The sequence below is a fragment of the Haliotis rufescens genome, unplaced genomic scaffold (assembly GCF_023055435.1).
Source record: "Haliotis rufescens isolate VD_foot unplaced genomic scaffold, xgHalRufe1.0.p SCAF_13, whole genome shotgun sequence".
Lineage (NCBI taxonomy): Eukaryota > Metazoa > Mollusca > Gastropoda > Lepetellida > Haliotidae > Haliotis > Haliotis rufescens.
Window position 1 is genome coordinate 38,211,969 of NW_025963813.1, and position 17,553 is coordinate 38,229,521.

The window sequence follows — 17,553 nt, forward strand, 5'->3', positions numbered from 1 at the left end:
GACGTTGCATGGCCTGTGTTGCTGCCAATGGCGGACATACCAGGTATTGAATTTTCATTTTAACCCTATGTGTCTTCCTTACATTGATGACGTAAATGTAATTACTGTGTGATATTACTGTTTCCTTTGTCGTCTTTCTTAATAATCCGTCTATGTCTGTTCTAATTAATATCGGTCATTGCTCAAGTTGTTTTTGTAATATTTCAAGATTTATTGCTGGTGCGTTTTCAATGCTGTTCAGTATAGTTATTGTACGAAACAGATTATTTAGCAAAATGTTATTCAATATCCTTTAAACAACAATAATTAAAGGAGAACTTATACAATGTGTGTGTGTGTGTGGGTGCGTGCGTGTGTGTGTGCGTGTGTGTGCGTGTGTGCGTGCGTGTGTGTGCGTGTGCGTGCGTGTGTGTGTGTGCGTGTGTGTGCGTGTGTGTGCGTGTGTGTGCGTGTGTGTGTGTGTGCGTGTCTGCGTGTGTGTGTGTGCGTGTGTATGCGTGTGCGTGCATGCGTGTGCGTGCACGCGTGTGCGTATGCGTGCGTGCGTGTGTGTGTGCGTGCGTGTGTGTGCGTGTGTGTGTGTGCGTGTGTGTGTGTGCGTGCGTGTGTGTGCGTGCGTGTGTGTGTGTGTGTGCATGTGTGTGTGTGCATGTGTGCATTTGTGTGTGCGTGTGTGTATGTGTGTGTGTGTATGTATGTGTGTGTGTGGGTGTCTGTGTGTCTGTGTGTGTGTGGGGGGGGGTTGTATGTCTGTGTTTGTGTGTGCGTGTGCATGTGTGTGTGCGTGTGTGTGTGTGTATGTACATACGTATGTATGTAACGATGTATACTAGATAACAACGATAAGCAGGTTCAGTCTTTTCCAGATCATCAGTAAACTACACTTAATATTTTACAAAGGGCATATTGCTCACACGAAACACCCATTTCTACTGTCTTAAGTGGCACAAACGCCAATGCTTTATGGCCGGAACGAATCACAAGCAATGTGTTCCGGTAACGGATGTGTGATGGCACGTGGTCTGTCCCCTATGGTTTGCGCATCATGATAGTTATCCCGCAGATGCCGTGACTCCCTCCACAGCACCAACACGCACATGCTCACTGTTAGACTGTGTGTAGAAACACAAGTTGCAGGTTAGTATTTACTTTTCTTCTTCTTTTTTTTAACTTCCTTATGATAGGCTAACAAGACACCTGTGTGCATGTGTAATAGTGATGAATTTGTTTGTTTGTTTGTTTTTTTGTTTAACGCCGCATTCCAACTATATCACGGCGGTCTGTAAATAATCGAGTCTAGATCAGACAATCCAGTGATTGATGTCATGAGCATTGATTCACGAAATTTGGAGACAATGACATGCATCAACCAAGTCAGCGAGCCTGACCACCCGATGCCCTTAGTCGCCTTCTTACGATAAGCATAGTCGTATCATTATATTAAATACAAACATATACATCTGGTGTGCGATGATTTACTAAGATATAGCAATTATATCAGTTAGGTTGTTGGTTGTTGTTGTTGGTTTGTTGTATAACGCCGCACTCTACAATATTCCAGCTATATGACGGCGGTCTGTAAATAATCGAATCTGGACCAGACAATCCAGTGATTGATATCATGAGCATCGATCCACGCAATTGGGATCGATGACATGCATCAACCAAGTCAGCGAGCCTGACCACCCGATCCCGTTAGTCACCTTTTACGACAAGCATAGTCACCTTTTACGGCATGCATGGGTTTATCAGTTAGGTAAATGTGTGAAATATACATATCCTCTTTTTATAACTAATATTGATATATATTTCTCGAGATCAACGAAAGTGAATTAGTGTAAAATCGCAGACATTTGTCACGTCAGTGAAAACCATAAGCACATACATACTTATCATTTCGAGGCCAAGATTATTTTTGCGAGCAAACTAATCAATATTTATGCGGACTGAAATGATAATAGGATCCCCACACCACTGAGGTATTTAATTCTGTTCAGCGAATATTATTCAGTAACATCAAGAAAGAATGATTTCACTGGCTTTTAGGGATGCATGCTTCAAATAATTCATTCGGATTGGTTAACTCCGAAATAAAGTTTGCTGTTTCTTGTGATATAAATATAAGCGACATGACCCTTTTTATAAACAGAAATTTCTGTTTAATATGAAACGTCAAGGCCAGACCATAACCAGTCTCGATTATTCGACGAAACAGATTCCTTTGGGCGTAAGAGGCAAGAAAGCAGTGAAATTTATATGAACGGATCACTGTCCTATACTAATTTTGATCATGGATCTTATCTATGAAGAAGTCCAGAATTTCACATATTTAGTTCTCAGCAAACATCAGATGACGTATTCTCGACAGGATCTTCACGGATGCATGTTACAGCATTTAGTAGTGAGTGAATGAGTTTGGTTTTACGCCGCTTTTAGCAATATTCCAGCAACATCAAGGCGGGGGTCACCAGAAATGGGCTTCACACATTGTACCTATGTCGGGAATCGAACCCGGATCTTCGGCGTGACGAGCGAACGCTTTAACCACTAGGCTACCCGACCGCCCTAAAACATTTAGTAGAGAACTTACATAATGGTAACGACTTAAAAACAACTGTCTTAGCAACAAACAAAAACAACTTCCTTAATGAAATATCGTTTACAAGCTGTCTTCAATCAGTTAAATATTGAATAAAAACATTTCTATGACAAAGACAAACACTCAAGTAAAAAACTGTTTCGCGTTGGACGACGCCGCCATGCTATCCAACCAACAAGCGACAATAGACAATAAGTAAGACAATGTCCGGTGTATCTATATCTAGATTAAGAGGCAGGGCAAGGGTGACACGTTTATAGCACAAGTCATAACTGTATACTTCCTGGTACAGATGTAAGTGGAACACACACTCATCCGTCAGTTTGAAAATATATTTACTAACTGGACATCCATATTACATTGTCACAAAATTGCTGTTTGAAAACATTCTTTAGTTGTGAATAAATATATATGTTTTTAAATACGAATATATATCATATATACCGGACAGAGGTTACACATTTGGTGCTCATTATAAAGTATAAATTGAAGAACTAAAACATATTTCACATTAAAAATACAATCGACTGTCGATAAGCTACAAATCAACTGACTTTAAAAAGAATTATTTTTGTCCCGTTTGCTGCTCGCCCGACAAGATGTTCCAACTTTCCACACCACCAATATCGCAGTAACGATGTCCAATAAGAGTGAGTGAGTTGGGGGTAAGGCCGCTTTTAACATTATTCCAGTCATATCACGGCGTGTCAGGTTAATGTGGGAGGAAAGCCCGAAGTGATGCAGGTCTCAGACTCTGGTGAAACCCACGAGCACAGGTATGGTGCTGACAAACCTAGAAACATAATCGGGGCGAACCGGGATTCGAACCCTCTGGCGTGAGGCGCCGTAGATGGTTGTGCCACCCGTGGCCCCGTGTGCTATTAGAAGTCAGCAATAAGAAGTAGCTATCAAGTAGTTGTCCATCTTTCACAAGAAGTTCAGTAATTTATTAATAGCAAAATTAGTACGATAGAATCGGTCATCAGCAACTCATGCTTGTCGTAAGAACAATATTGGGTGGTCAGGCTTGCTGACTTGGTTGATGCATATCATCGTAACCCAAATGCGTAGATCGATTCTCATGATGACAATCACTGGATTATCTGATCCAGAATCGATTATTTACAGACCAAAGTTATATGGCTGGAACATTGGTAAGTGTGGCGATAAACAACACACATACAAACACAACATTTACTTGAACGCTATCTCTTGTTATAAGGTGACATGCACTGATTCGCCGTTCTTATTCAACTACCCATATGACCCATATAGTTTGTCCAATATAAATGGGCACAGAGCAACAAGGAAGTGATCTATTTATATGCTGTTTTTTAACACGATTCTAGTTTACAAATGAGGATGAATAAAGTTCGAGGTATGGACCCAATGAAAGTATCTACTTATACAGGTTTTTCTTTACTGTAATCATGTTTTTACTTAATGAGATTCGTGTTGTAACAAAACATGGGGTGATGGGGTAGCCTATAGGGCTGGGACGGGTAACCCGGGTCGGGTGGGTATTGAGTAGGCCCCGGGTACCCACAGGACTACCCGGACCCGTGGTTAGTCACGTGATATATTGTTTGATGACCAAAATTATCTAAAACACTATGGTTACACTACAAGTCACTCATGTTCGCATTTCTTTCTGACTATGCACTCATTCCTTCTGACTTTTCAAATGGTTGAATAAAGATATAACTAAATGCAACTTAAGTGTATGAATGACCAGATTGTATACTACTAATAATACTTGTACATGTATCTAAATACGTTTTGCCAGGGCTATCCTAAAGATGTTCCCATTCGGACATTTAGAGACATCTCCTGAGACCTACAGTGGGTACCCGGGTAGGGTCGGGTAATAGTGGGGTGGGTACCCGGGTAGTAAATTTGGACTCGTCCCAGCCCTAGTAGCCTAGTAGATGAAGCGTTCACTCATCACACAGAAAACTCGGGTTCGATTCCCCTACACGGGTTCAATGTTTGAAGCCCATTTCTTGTGTCTTCTGCCTTGATGTTGTCGCAATATTGCAAAACACGGCGGAATATGAAACTCTCTCACTCACTCATTACAAATTATGTAATATATTAAACAAGACAGTAACACATTTATCATAAGGTATCCCAATTCACAACCGAAATAATTATGAGATGTTTCTTCCTTTGTTAGTAGATAAGATGGCTCGCGTTTCTTTTGACGTTTTGCTTGTTGTATTATGTTCCTGCTAAATCAGATTCGAGTTACAACACAATATGGTGTTAGGGTAGAACAGTGGTTAAAGCGTTCACCAATCACGCAGAAGCCTCAGGTTCGATTCCCCCACAGGGATGTAATCTGAGAAGCCCATTTCTGGCGTCTTCTCCGTGGTTTTGCCGCAATGTGACAAAAATTGAGTGTATTATGTAACATATGACAGAACCGCATTTATGACGGAGCATCCTAGATGACAAACGAAAACATTATGGGGTACATCTCATATCAGTATTGACAGCTTTTGCTTCTTGATTTCAGCTAAGATGCTGCTTCCCGTCCTGTGTCTGTTCCTTGGCTGCCTGACTCCGTCTCAAGGAGGGCATCTCAACATCACCTGCAAGCCTTGTGTGTGTAGTGTGGCATCCAATGGAAAACTAATCGCCAATTGTTCAGACAAACATCTATCTTCCATCCCGGAAACGATTCCAAATTCAGTATCATACCTGTGTTTGTCTCATAACAGAATTAATCCTCTGCCAGGTCGTTCGTTTCAACGGTTTATAATATTGGAACATCTTGACCTATCCTTCAATCAACTAAGTCGTTTACAAGTGGACACTTTTATCGGAGCTACAAACCTGATACAACTGAGTCTCCATGGAAACAGTCTTCCGCTAAACGAGACAGCATATCCAGAGGGGATATTCAAACAGCAGAAAAGATTGCGTACCCTGAACATTGAACAGAACAGCAAGGTCCCAGATTCAGTGTACCCAGATAAAGCTCTGGGCGATCTTACTGCTCTTCGGACACTTGTCATTGATGGTGTACGTAATGCCACTTTTGGGAATGGATTTTCGAAATTGAAGAATCTTACTAAGCTTACGGTATCAGGGGAAAGGGGCAACTGTTCAATTCAGAAGCTGCTGAATACATCTTTCCTTCACATTCCATCTGTCAGGTACCTGGACATCAGCAAATGTGGAATCGACTCTATTGAAGCAAGTGCATTTTGGCCACTGAGGCATATTGATACTCTAGACATCTCCAACAATCAGTATCTAGGATTTGATAGCCTTGGTGAAGCTGTATATGGGCTTCGGTTTTCATCTCTAAGAGTATTAAAGATCAACAGGATTGTGGCAACATTTGCCATAGGAGTTCACATAAAGCAACACAATTTCAGGTATTTCACTGATCTTAATGTAAAGGAGATCTATATTGATTCAAACAGAGTGGAACTCATAGATGAAGAGTGCCTCAGTCAGATGAAAACAGTAGAACTGGTATCCATCAAACGCAATAGAGTGACATTTGGATCCTATCTCCTGAGTCTCAATGTACTGACAAATTTACGTCAAATCTATGTTGAAAACCAGTACGCATCTAATATCCCTTTTGTTGATTCTGGTACACCCCCAACTCCCTCCAAGAATCCTAGGCTGCGTTCTGAGGCTCAACCAATGGTTCAATATTCACGAATATGCACGCATGCCTGTGAGGCAGAATGTACCAATAGCTCTTTGTACAGGAACTTTTATAATAGTTATTACTATAATACAGGATATGAACATGTTATAGATTTTGTTACAATACAGTTGCCTCCAAATTTAACATATGCAAACATCAGCAACAGCAAATTGAACTATGACATCCGTGAGCTTAAGTTTCATAGAAACCAACTTAGAACAGTCGATTTATCCCACAATGTCTTTACAAGGTGGATAGGGCCAATACATGAATCTCACACAGTTGAATACCTGGATCTCTCTGACAATTACTGTACACATATAGCTCCCACATTTTTCATGTTTGCTAGTGGCCTAAAAATCTTAAATATAAGTAGAAATTACCTCTCAATGGCTCTTCAAGCGGACAGAAATGGGCAGATATTGTTCAACCAAACAAACTTGGAAGTACTAAGTATCTCAAATAATCTTATTCGGGAACTGCCTTCATCAATATTTAAGAGACTTACCAGACTCCAGGTTCTTGATTTAAGTTGGAACATGATGACCTCTTGGACTGTTGAGATTAGCCACATGACGCACCTCCATACCTTAGACATATCGGAAAACAGATATGAAGACATACCAATACAACTAACAGATCAAATTGACCAAATAATGATTCATAGAAACGACAGTCTTCACCTAAGCATCAAGGGCAATATCTTGAAATGTGACTGTACGACACTGGACTCATTAGAGTGGATAACCAGGCCATATATTTCCATAAAAGAACCTGGCAGTACACAATGCAGATTTTCAAATGGGGAAATTATTACATTTCTAGATATAGAAGACATTATAGTGAAGCTCCAGCTACAATGTAAAATTGTAATTCCTCTGATATCCTCAGCAGTGGTTGGAATACTATTTTCCATGTTCGTATTTGGAGCTGGTATGGTATATCGATATCGATGGAAGCTGCGCTATCTATACTACACCACCAGACGGAAGTACAGAGGCTACCAGAGACTGAGAGAAGGTGAAGACCATTTTACTTATGATGCCTTTGTTTCCTATGCTGATGGAGACAGAGGGTTCGTTATCGAAGACATGCGAACTGTACTGGAGAGACACTATGGCTTGAGGTTGTGCATCCATCACCGTGATTTCATGGTTGGGGAAGCCATAACTGCCAACATCATCAATGCTATTCAGTCAAGCAGGAAGACCATTGCTGTTTTGTCACCGGACTTTGCAAAGAGCGCCTGGTGTGACTATGAAGTCCACATGGCTAAGCTGGAGAGCATCCACACTGGAAGAGACGTCCTGTGTGTGTTGTGGTATACTGACATACCCGACACGAGAATCCTCAGTAGAGATATCCGGGACCAGATCAATTATGACACCTATATTAAGTATCCAACAGTTGAAAATGATAAGGAGGAGTTTTGGGAGAAGATCAAAGCTGCAGTTAGCTTCTGAGACGGTTGCATATGACTCTAGAACGTTCAGCAGAATGGGTTTGGGCATTGTACCTATATTAGGTGTGATCATCGAAGCGGGCATCAGTTTCTCGGATGTCAACAGTAGGCATGTAATCAGTTCCATAGCAATAGAGATGCAAATGTGCACCTCGCGTGAATTGTGAGTACAGGGTTACTCAGTTAACTTCTTCATTGATATTTCCTGTGAACGGTGATCAGACATGGGGTAGGCCTTGGGGTTTAAAGTGTACCTCATACTAAACTAGCAAAGAGGAAGCATGTATTGCTACACACTACCTGTGTATAACTTAATATGAAATGGGAACGAGTTTTGCATTATATGTATTACCATCGATAAATTTTAATGAGTTGACAAAGTTACATAAAAGTCTGTGTGTGCTCATAAGGAGAGCAAAGTGCGTATGAATACAAAATATGCAAATGTAAGCATAAAACATCATCACTTCCCGTAGGCATGCCATAACATCCCTGGTTTGTGTCGCGACTGCGCACAGCTCGCAAAGGTGCTACTTCTGCACTGTCAGGCTCGCGTCAGGGTTCATAGAGTGTGCTGACTTGTAATATCATGAGTAATCAGTCAGTGTAGACAGACAGACAGTTTATTCCGTAAAAGGCTCTAGGCCAATAATGCAGACACTGTTTGATTACAGGAACTATGCATGCCAGTGTAATGATTGATTACGTTTCTCTGGACCTTATACGAATATATACATGTGTTTTATACAACGTCAAAGTTTTCGGATGAAATATCTCGTTACAAATGTTACTGTTTGCGACTTCATATACTGTTGAAGATACATACATCTTAGAGCTGAAAACATCTCCCATACAAGCATTTCATGAAATGCATCTTCAATAAACGATCTACCATTTTCTGTAAAATATTTAGATAATCGTTCAGTTCATGGGACATTTGTGCATCTCCCCAAATGAACTGCAAGTTAAAACCATCTACATCTGAAACGAGTCATATGCATTTCCGGAAGCACCACTTGATATACCACTTGATATACTACTTGATGTCTCAATGCACGCATGATGCTGGTTGAACAGCGGATGCTCAAACAATCAGTGACTTCCGAGTGTCATGAAGGAATGCGATTGGCGGCAAGCTGACGCGTGTAATTATATATGGATCCTTCTGGAACAAAGCTAGCCATTCCATTGACCAGTTATCACTTGAACAAACCCATAAAATTGTTTGTTGATTTCCGATAAGCCCTCGATTCGATCAAGCTCTTGTGGTATTCAATAATGAAAAAATGGAATACATGGTCGTTTATTTGTGGTTTTCAAGGGTTTATCCTTCCAGATACAGAAGGCTGTCAGGATATCAAAAACTCCTCTTACAGTTTATTCGAATCACTGAAAGCGTCCGACAGGGCTGTGTGTTGAGTCTCTTTCAGACAAAGGATATTGCTGTTAGGTTATGGGTCAACCAATGTGTTAATTATATACCTACACAGTCTCTTAAATAATATAAATGACTGTGAGTGAGTGAGTGAGTGAGAGAGTGAGAGAGTTGGGTTTAACGCCGCTTTTAACAGTATTCCAGGTATATTGCGGCGTGTCAGCTTAATGAGGGAGGAAAGCCCGAAGTAATGCAGGTCTCAGACGTTTACCACTTCGGTTAAACCCACGAGCACGGATATGGTGCTGACAAACCTAGAAACATAATCTGGCCAACCGGGTTTCGAACCCACAATCATAGGTTTCTGGCGTGCCCAATGGACGCAACTCTGCACAGCGAATCGCGGCGCCTTAGACGACTGTGAAGGAAGCTCTACTACCACGCACTTCAAATATTATACCTAAGTATTGTTTTTGATGCAATTGCCTCACCAGTGTTTAACTGTATTTATAAGTTGAAATGTACACGGGCCTCATGTCACAGTCCAGTGCCGCAATGTTCCCAGACGTTATTTCCGGTAATCTCCGGCGGTCGCTGTTGTACAGTGTGTGATCATTTGTTGTTAGAGAATTAGTGGCCCAACTATTTTTCTATCTTGTAATCTCATGACACTCTCGAACCATGTAATGACTGGGTGTATGTTGTCTCTCATATGTTCACTACCATGTTCTTGTATTAAAAATGTTTTTGTAATTATGATTTGCAAGCACTAGGGGAATTTATATCTACCTTCATATATTCCTCATTTATTCATAGTAATTTTTGTCTTGTCAATAATTGTACATAGCTTTTGTGAATCTTTAATGGTACCGTTGGATAGCTTATGTTGATAATTACTTCTCCAGTGTGGATGTTGCCTATTTATGATTTGCAAACATTAGGGGAATTTATATCTACCTTCAGATATTTCTCATTTATTCATAGTAATTTTTGTCTCGTCAATAATTGTACATAGCTTTTGGGAATCTTTAATGGTACCGTTGGATAGCTTATGTTGATAATTACTTCTCCAGTTGGGATATAGTAGTTAGTTGGCTATTCGTGTTTTCCCCGGGTTTACAAACAAACGTTAGCTTGTTGGCCCCGTCAGTTGTGTTCCCCGACAGGATGTCTCCTCTGACGTCCAGACTTCGTACAGGTTCTACTACATCAAATCAGAACCAGTTTGGACAGTGCGGATTTCGTAGGGTGCGGTTTTCGTAGCCTTCAGTGCAGAATGAGAGACATCCGAAGGCTGTGATTGGAGGATATTTTGTAAGATTTTTATGTCTTTCAAATGTACATCCATCCAGTTATTAAAACTGACCATGTTTTTCTATATTTAGTACTTTTAGTTACTTTATTTAGTCTTTTTCAAAATGATGACTTATGCTGAATGTGACCACAGCTATTTTCAAGTAGGTGACATTTGGTGCGAAACTGGGGGTGGTGTGTTTAGCTTCCGGTACTCGGAAAAGGAGCTGGCTAAGCTAGTCATTTTTATTTTTTTATTGCTGCTTTAAGGCCAAACTGTGCACACACGTACAGGTTATAGCTGTTGAATGCTTAGTTATTTAAAAAAAAATATATGACGTTACTATAGAAGTCTATGGGAAAATATTTGGTTGTGTGTAACCTTAAATCGTTCACGATTGTCTCGCTAATAAGGATTCGTCGGTAAGTGGGCTTTGTCATCTAGATTCTGACTTAGTCTGGTTGTACTGAACTAAACGTAGTTACTTGCGTTTGTAATACTGGGTTTTTCTAGTAATCCGTGGATAACCAGCCTTCCCGTGTTTGACTAGGCGCTTAGTGACTAGTGTTTCCAAAACTCTGTTTTACAAGTAATCCGTGGATACCAACTTTCACGTGATTATTTGGGAACTTAAGTATTTCCTTGTTCTATTTGGGAACTTTAGTAAAGCCTTGTTCTATTTAGGAACTTTAGTATATCCTTGTTCTATTTGGGAACTTTAGTATTTCCTTGTTCTATTCGGGAACTTTAGTATAGCCTTGTTCTATTTGGGAACTTTAGTATATATATTTGTTCTATTTGGGAACTTTAGTATTTCCTTGTTCTATTTGGGAACTTTAGTATATCCTTGTTCTATTTGGGAACTTTAGTATGTCCTTGTTCTATTTGGGAACTTTAGTATGTCCTTGTTCTATTTGGGAACTTTAGTATGTCCTTGTTCTATTTGGGAACTTTAGCATATCCTTGTTCTATTTGGGAACTTTAGTATATATATTTGTTCTATTTGGGAACTTTAGTATTTCCTTGTTCTATTTGGGAACTTTAGTATGTCCTTGTTCTATTTGGGAACTTTAGTATATCCTTGTTAAGTCAGGAACTTTAGTATATCCTTGTTCTATTTGGGGACTTTAGTATTTCCTTGTTCTATTTGGGAACTTTAGTATTTCCTTGTTCTATTTGGGAACTTGAGTATTTCCTTGTTCTATTTGGGAACTTTAGTATTTCCTTGTCCCATTTGGGAACTTTCGTATATCCTTGTTCTATTTGGGAACTTTCGTATATCCTTGTTCTATTTGGGAACTTTAGTATATCCTTGTCCTATTTGGGAACTTTCGTATATCCTTGTTCTATTTGGGAACTTTCGTATATCCTTGTTCTATTTGGGAACTTTCGTATATCCTTGTTCTATTTGGGAACTTTAGTATTTCTTGCTCATTCAGGAACTTCAGTCGATTAAGACTAGTTTTTATTGAGACGAAATCGTCTTGTTTTGTAGTCTAAGTGACTCATTTTAGGGATAAGCTATCGGTGTTTATTTCCCCTTTGTTTACTGAGCCGACATCATTTACTCATTAGAGTGTAGAGTTAGTTAACTCAAGTGTTAATGAAGCGCAGCCGACATAATTGGCAGTCGACTCACCGGGTCCACATCTTGACAAAGTTTTGTTATAGCATCCTTCTTTCATTATAGCTGTAATATAGTTGTTTGGCTCAAACTTGGTTTATATTTGCGCTGATAGAATTAATTTGTGACCGGTGTGAGCGCAGATAGGATTTATTTGTTATTGTCAACCATTAGTATAATTACTCGTTATTCAATAAATCTGTGAACCTATTACCACGTTATATATCACGTTATTCTTATTTAGTGCCATACCTTATCATTGAAGCACACCTCCGTGACAGCCTCCCATACATGAATAATGCATTATGTAGAGTAATCGCTTGTACAAACCAATAACACGTGGTTGAAAAGCATGTGTGAACTTCATGACGCCATAGAACACCATAATATGACGTCACTCGCTTGACGCAAAATACTAAGTTTTATTTCATCACCGAAGTAAGGTATAAACAGGTTATGTCCCTTGGTTCTCGTACACTTCAAGCCGTTCAAAGTGGGATCTCAGGTAACGAGCGAGATACGCCATCTTTTCCTTCGGCTTCGCGGCGACTAGACACGTTTTCCGCATCAATCCCATCCTGGCTTGTTGAATGTTATTTTCCCAGCTGTGTATGTTCTGGATGCAGGTTTTGATAGGGAGGATTAGTTGGATGAGTTTTGGTCATCTAGAGATTAAACAAATGTTATATTTGGGATAACGTTTTCTTAGTAAAGTACAGATTCTCGTACTTCTTTGGGTTGATTCGAACCCACACTTGCCAGCGTGAGGCACCTAATCGCCAGCACACAAAGTCAGCGATCTAACCCATTCAGCCACCGAGGCTTCCACAAAAATGAAAGTCCGACAACTGGTAGTCTAGATCACGTACTTTGAGTACCCCTCTGACAAGTGCAAATTGGCACGGCTGCCATGGCCGAAAGCACAAGACCATTTAGAAAGTGGTCAAATGTAACAAATAGAGGGGTACTCAAAACTCCCTTTCTCAAGGAGGACTTAGCGATGAGCGAGACGGCCGGGTACGATCAGTCAGCGGCCATGAGGCAGATGAACGCCAAGAGCCACATGCAAACATTTAAGAGGCAAACACAAGCAGCCAACAGTCAAACGAAAGCCAAAAGACAAGTGTAACTGATGCAGTGGTTAAAGTGAAGTCACACCATGACAATTTTTGAACTGGGAAGGTTACTACATTCCTCAGCGGGGTGAACATGACTGCTACAAACGCCCCAAATCTAAACCTAGCAAACATAAACGCAAACGGGCCTACGTGGTGACATAATGATTCGTCATTCGTTATCTTCCTCTGTTTCCACCATGGATAAAGTTTCTTCATGCAGTGAAGATTATGACCGTTTCAAAGCAGGCAATGACATGAGTGTGGCTTACGATTTATCTTCTGACATGAAACGTTATTTGGATACACATGGCCGCGAATATATCAAGGAAAGAGGACATAAAATCCTCTGTTTGGACGGAAAACCCAGTGCCAGAGGTTGATATTCATCAATGTTAGGGGACCTCTGGCAAATGGAGTGAGTGAGTGAGTTGGGTTTAACGCCGCTTTTAACAGTTTTCCAGTTATATCACGGCGTGTCGGCTTTATGTGGGAGTAAAGCCCAAAGTGACGCAGGTCTCAGACGTTTACCACTTCGGTGAAACCAACGAGCACGGGTATGGTGCTAACAAACCTAGAAACATAATCGGGGCGAACCAGGATTCGAACCCACAATCAATTTCTGGCGTGCCCAAGGGACGCAACTCTGCACAGCGAATGGCGGCGCCTTAGACGACCTGGCCACCCGTGCCCCCTCTGGTAGAGACTTGACAACATTCGTAAGAATGGTGAACAAAAAGTGAACATTGACAGTTTTCTGTCTCTGACGGAACAGATTGCACTCATGTTAGGACATGCATATGTGGCCATCTCTTTCCACAGGAGATTGAACATAGTGTCTAAAATGATGAAAGATCAAAATAAAGCTCAGGCTTTACTTACTCTCGCAAGCCGAACAATGACGTTTTGGCCCTGGGTTCCATAACGTCTTCAAGAGACAATCTCAAGACAAACAATTTACCAGGCAATTGAAGACTACGGAGGCTACAAAACCCACACATGCAAAAGTCACAAGTGGTTTGACAACCGTCCCTTTCGAGGGGGCTCCCCTTAACAGTCACGGCGTTTTGGGGGCAACTGCAGCTCAGGATTCGGGACCCGTGGACGTGATGGCTACTCCAGTGGTAGAAGCACTAAGTACTTATCCAGAAGACATAGAGAAAGAGGAAAAAAGCCAATACTGGCAGGTATGTACCATTTAAATCCTCTTTCGACCCTAAACATTCAAAGAGACATGCTAGGGGACATACACCCAGAAATATTACAATGGGGGTGAACATAAAGCACGACACAAGCACAGTCTGTGGTAGGGGGAAGCATTGCTCCACAAGATCAAAACTGGGAAAAAATCACAAAAGATCAGACCGTATTAAACATGGTAACAGGTCTCAAACTGGAAACAGAGACACCAAGCCAGTTAAAGACACCTTCTCCACTGCCAATGGCAAAAGCAGAATCAGAACTAACAGATATAGAAATCTGGAAAACAATAAGAAAAAAGCCGGTAGAAACAACGAAATCAGAAACCGGAGTTTTGTGGGCAACATTTTCGTCAGGCCAAAGAAAACAGTTGGCTACAGACCGGTTTTCAATCTAAAACAACTAAACAGTTTGTAGCTTATCAACACTTCAAAATGGAAGTGTTGCCAATGCTGAAAGACTTAATCAAACACAGAGACTATATGATTAAGATAGATCACAAGGATGCATGCTTCAGCATACACGCAAGACACAAAACATATCTGAAGTTAGTTTGGAAAGGTAAAAAATACTCGTTTCGCTGGCAAACATTCGGGCTGGGGTCTCGGGCCTTGACATTTCACAAAACTAATGAAGCCTGTGATGGCAGAACTCAGACGCATCGATAATCTATCTGGACCATATCGTTCTGTTCAATCAGAATCCCAAAAAAATATTAATTGAGAGAAACACAAGGCTGTGGATCCTTCAAAACCTAGGTACCTGAATAAACTTGGGGGAAATCCCACTGGACACCCACAACATTCAGTTCCCGGGCTTTAACCACTAGGCTACTCGACCGCCCCCCACATTATCTGAGACACCTGCAGATGCTAACAATGGGGCGGTAGGGTAGCCTAGTGGTTAAAGCGGTCGCTTGTCACGCCGAAGACCCGAGTTCGATTCCAGACAAGGGTACAATGTGTGAACCCATTTCTGGTGTCCCCCGCCGTGATATTGCTTGAATATTGCTAAAAGCGGACTAAAACCATACTCACTCACTCAGGTGCTTACAAATGGAACAAAGTCAATACAATTACTGACCAGTACACAGAAACTGTGGGAATTTTGTTTACACAAACATCTAGTTGTTACAGCGGAATTCTTATTAGAGTTACATAACACAATTGTGGACTTGGAATCCAGACATCATCACAACTCAAGCAACTGGCAGCTCCAGACAGGGATTTACACAACGATCAAAACAGAGCTGTGACCAATAGAATAAGATCTGTTTGCAGACAGACTGACATGTCAGGAGAGTCGCTACATGAGCCGGAGACTAGATCCACGGGCAGTTGAAATAGATGCATTTATGACGGAATGGAAGCTGCAGAATGCATATGCCTTCACGTCTTTCTGTTTAATGGGCTGTTTCCTATCGAAAGTAAAATAAGAACAATGCACACTGATCATGATTACGCCATCGTATCAGACATAGAGGTGGTACCCGGTTTTGTTGTCAATGATGACCCAAACACCCATTCTGCTGCCACCACATAGGATTTGGTTGGTTGGTTTGTTGTGTAACGCCGCACTCAGCAATATTCCAGCAATATGACGGTGGTCTGTAAATAATCGAGTCTGGACCAGACAATCCAGTGATTGATATCATGGGCATCAATCCACGAAATTTGGATCGATGACACGCATCAACAAAGTCAGCGAGCCTGACCACCCGATCCCGTTAGTCGCCTTTTACGACAAGCATAGTCACCTTTTATGGCAAGCATGGGTTGCTGAAGACCTATTCTACCCCGGGATCTTCACGTGTCCCACTACATAGGAAGTTGTTGACACCCACATCGGGGGAAATACATCCACTGATCAAACGTACGAGCGGCATGGAAAATATCAGGCAGCGCATCACTGCAACATGGGTTTCACACAACGCTGCTGAACTTCTCCTGCAATCGTGGAGAAAAGGCACAAGGGCTGCCTACAACAGCGCCTGGCGAAAATTGGGTTGCTGGTGTGACAGGCGGAACATTAATCCGATGAGCGACATGTACGAACAAGGATATCAATACAGCAGCAGAAATAACTTTAGATCTCCAATCTCCACCAATCACCCTGCAGTTAAAAACACTCAAATAGGACAGCACCGATTAATTGCTCAAACCATGTCAGCTATCTTCAGTCAGAGTGCCCAGATTCTCAGAAACATCATTACAGGATGTTGGGAAGATGTTGGCATACATTAAAGGTCTAGGGAATAACACTAGACTACCGGACATATAATTACACTCAAAGCGACCAGGCTTATGGCACTTTATGATTTCCAATACATGAATAAAACATTATATAGATTGATGACATGTAAAAACCCATAAGAATTGTCTGACAAGCATGTGCGAACTTCATGACGCCAAAGAACATCCTAATATGACGTCACGGGTGTCCCAGTCGTTTAAGGCGCCGCGATTCGCTGTGCAGAGTTGCGTCCCTTGGGCACGCCAGAAACCGATGATTATGGGTTCGAATCCCGGTTCGCCAAGATTATGTTTTTAGGTTTGTCAGCACCATACCCGTGCTCGTGGGTTTCACCGAAGTGGTAAACGTCTGAGACCTGCATCACTTCGGGCTTTCCTCCCACATTAAGCTGACACGCCGTGATATAACTGGAATACTGTTAAAAGCGGCATTAAACCCAACTCACTCACTCATATCTAACAGACACGGGCTTCAGTGTAGCTTATACCATAACACCTAAATCCGCAAATGTAACATATTTAGGCGCACAACAAAATACAACAGCCCTAGAAACGCATTTGTTGACATCTTGTCTATGATTTATTGTTTGTTTGTTTTTTGTTTAACGCCGCACTCAGCAATATTCCAGCTATATGACGGCGGTCTGCAAATAATCGAGTCTGGACCGGACAATCCAGTGATTGAAAACATGAGCATCGATCCACGCAATTGGGATCGATGACATGCATCAAGCAAGTCAGCGAGCCTGACCACCCGATCCCGTTAGTCGCCTTTTACAACAAGCATAGTCACTTTTTTACGGCAAGCATGGGTTGTTGAAGACCTATTCCACCCCGGAATCTTCACGGGCCTCTTGCCTATGAACACAAAATTAGCTGCAAATTCACAACATCAAATTCTCTTACTGTGTGGTGTCACAAACTAAGGTCAATTTGCACAGGTCAGAGGTAATTATGTCAGA

At 41.3% G+C, this 17,553-nt stretch overlaps 1 protein-coding gene across 1 annotated transcript; it reads left to right on the top strand.

Annotated features, from left to right (window-relative positions):
• Positions 1-1,029: 1,029 nt before the first annotated feature.
• LOC124125340 (toll-like receptor 4) lies at positions 1,030-7,918 on the top strand. The gene is made up of 2 exons (XM_046488643.2): positions 1,030-1,137; positions 5,118-7,918. The coding sequence occupies exons 1-2, from the start codon at positions 1,098-1,100 to the stop codon at positions 7,730-7,732; spliced, it is 2,655 nt and encodes an 884-aa protein (XP_046344599.2). The 5' UTR covers positions 1,030-1,097; the 3' UTR covers positions 7,733-7,918.
• The last annotated feature ends 9,635 nt before the right edge of the window (positions 7,919-17,553 follow it).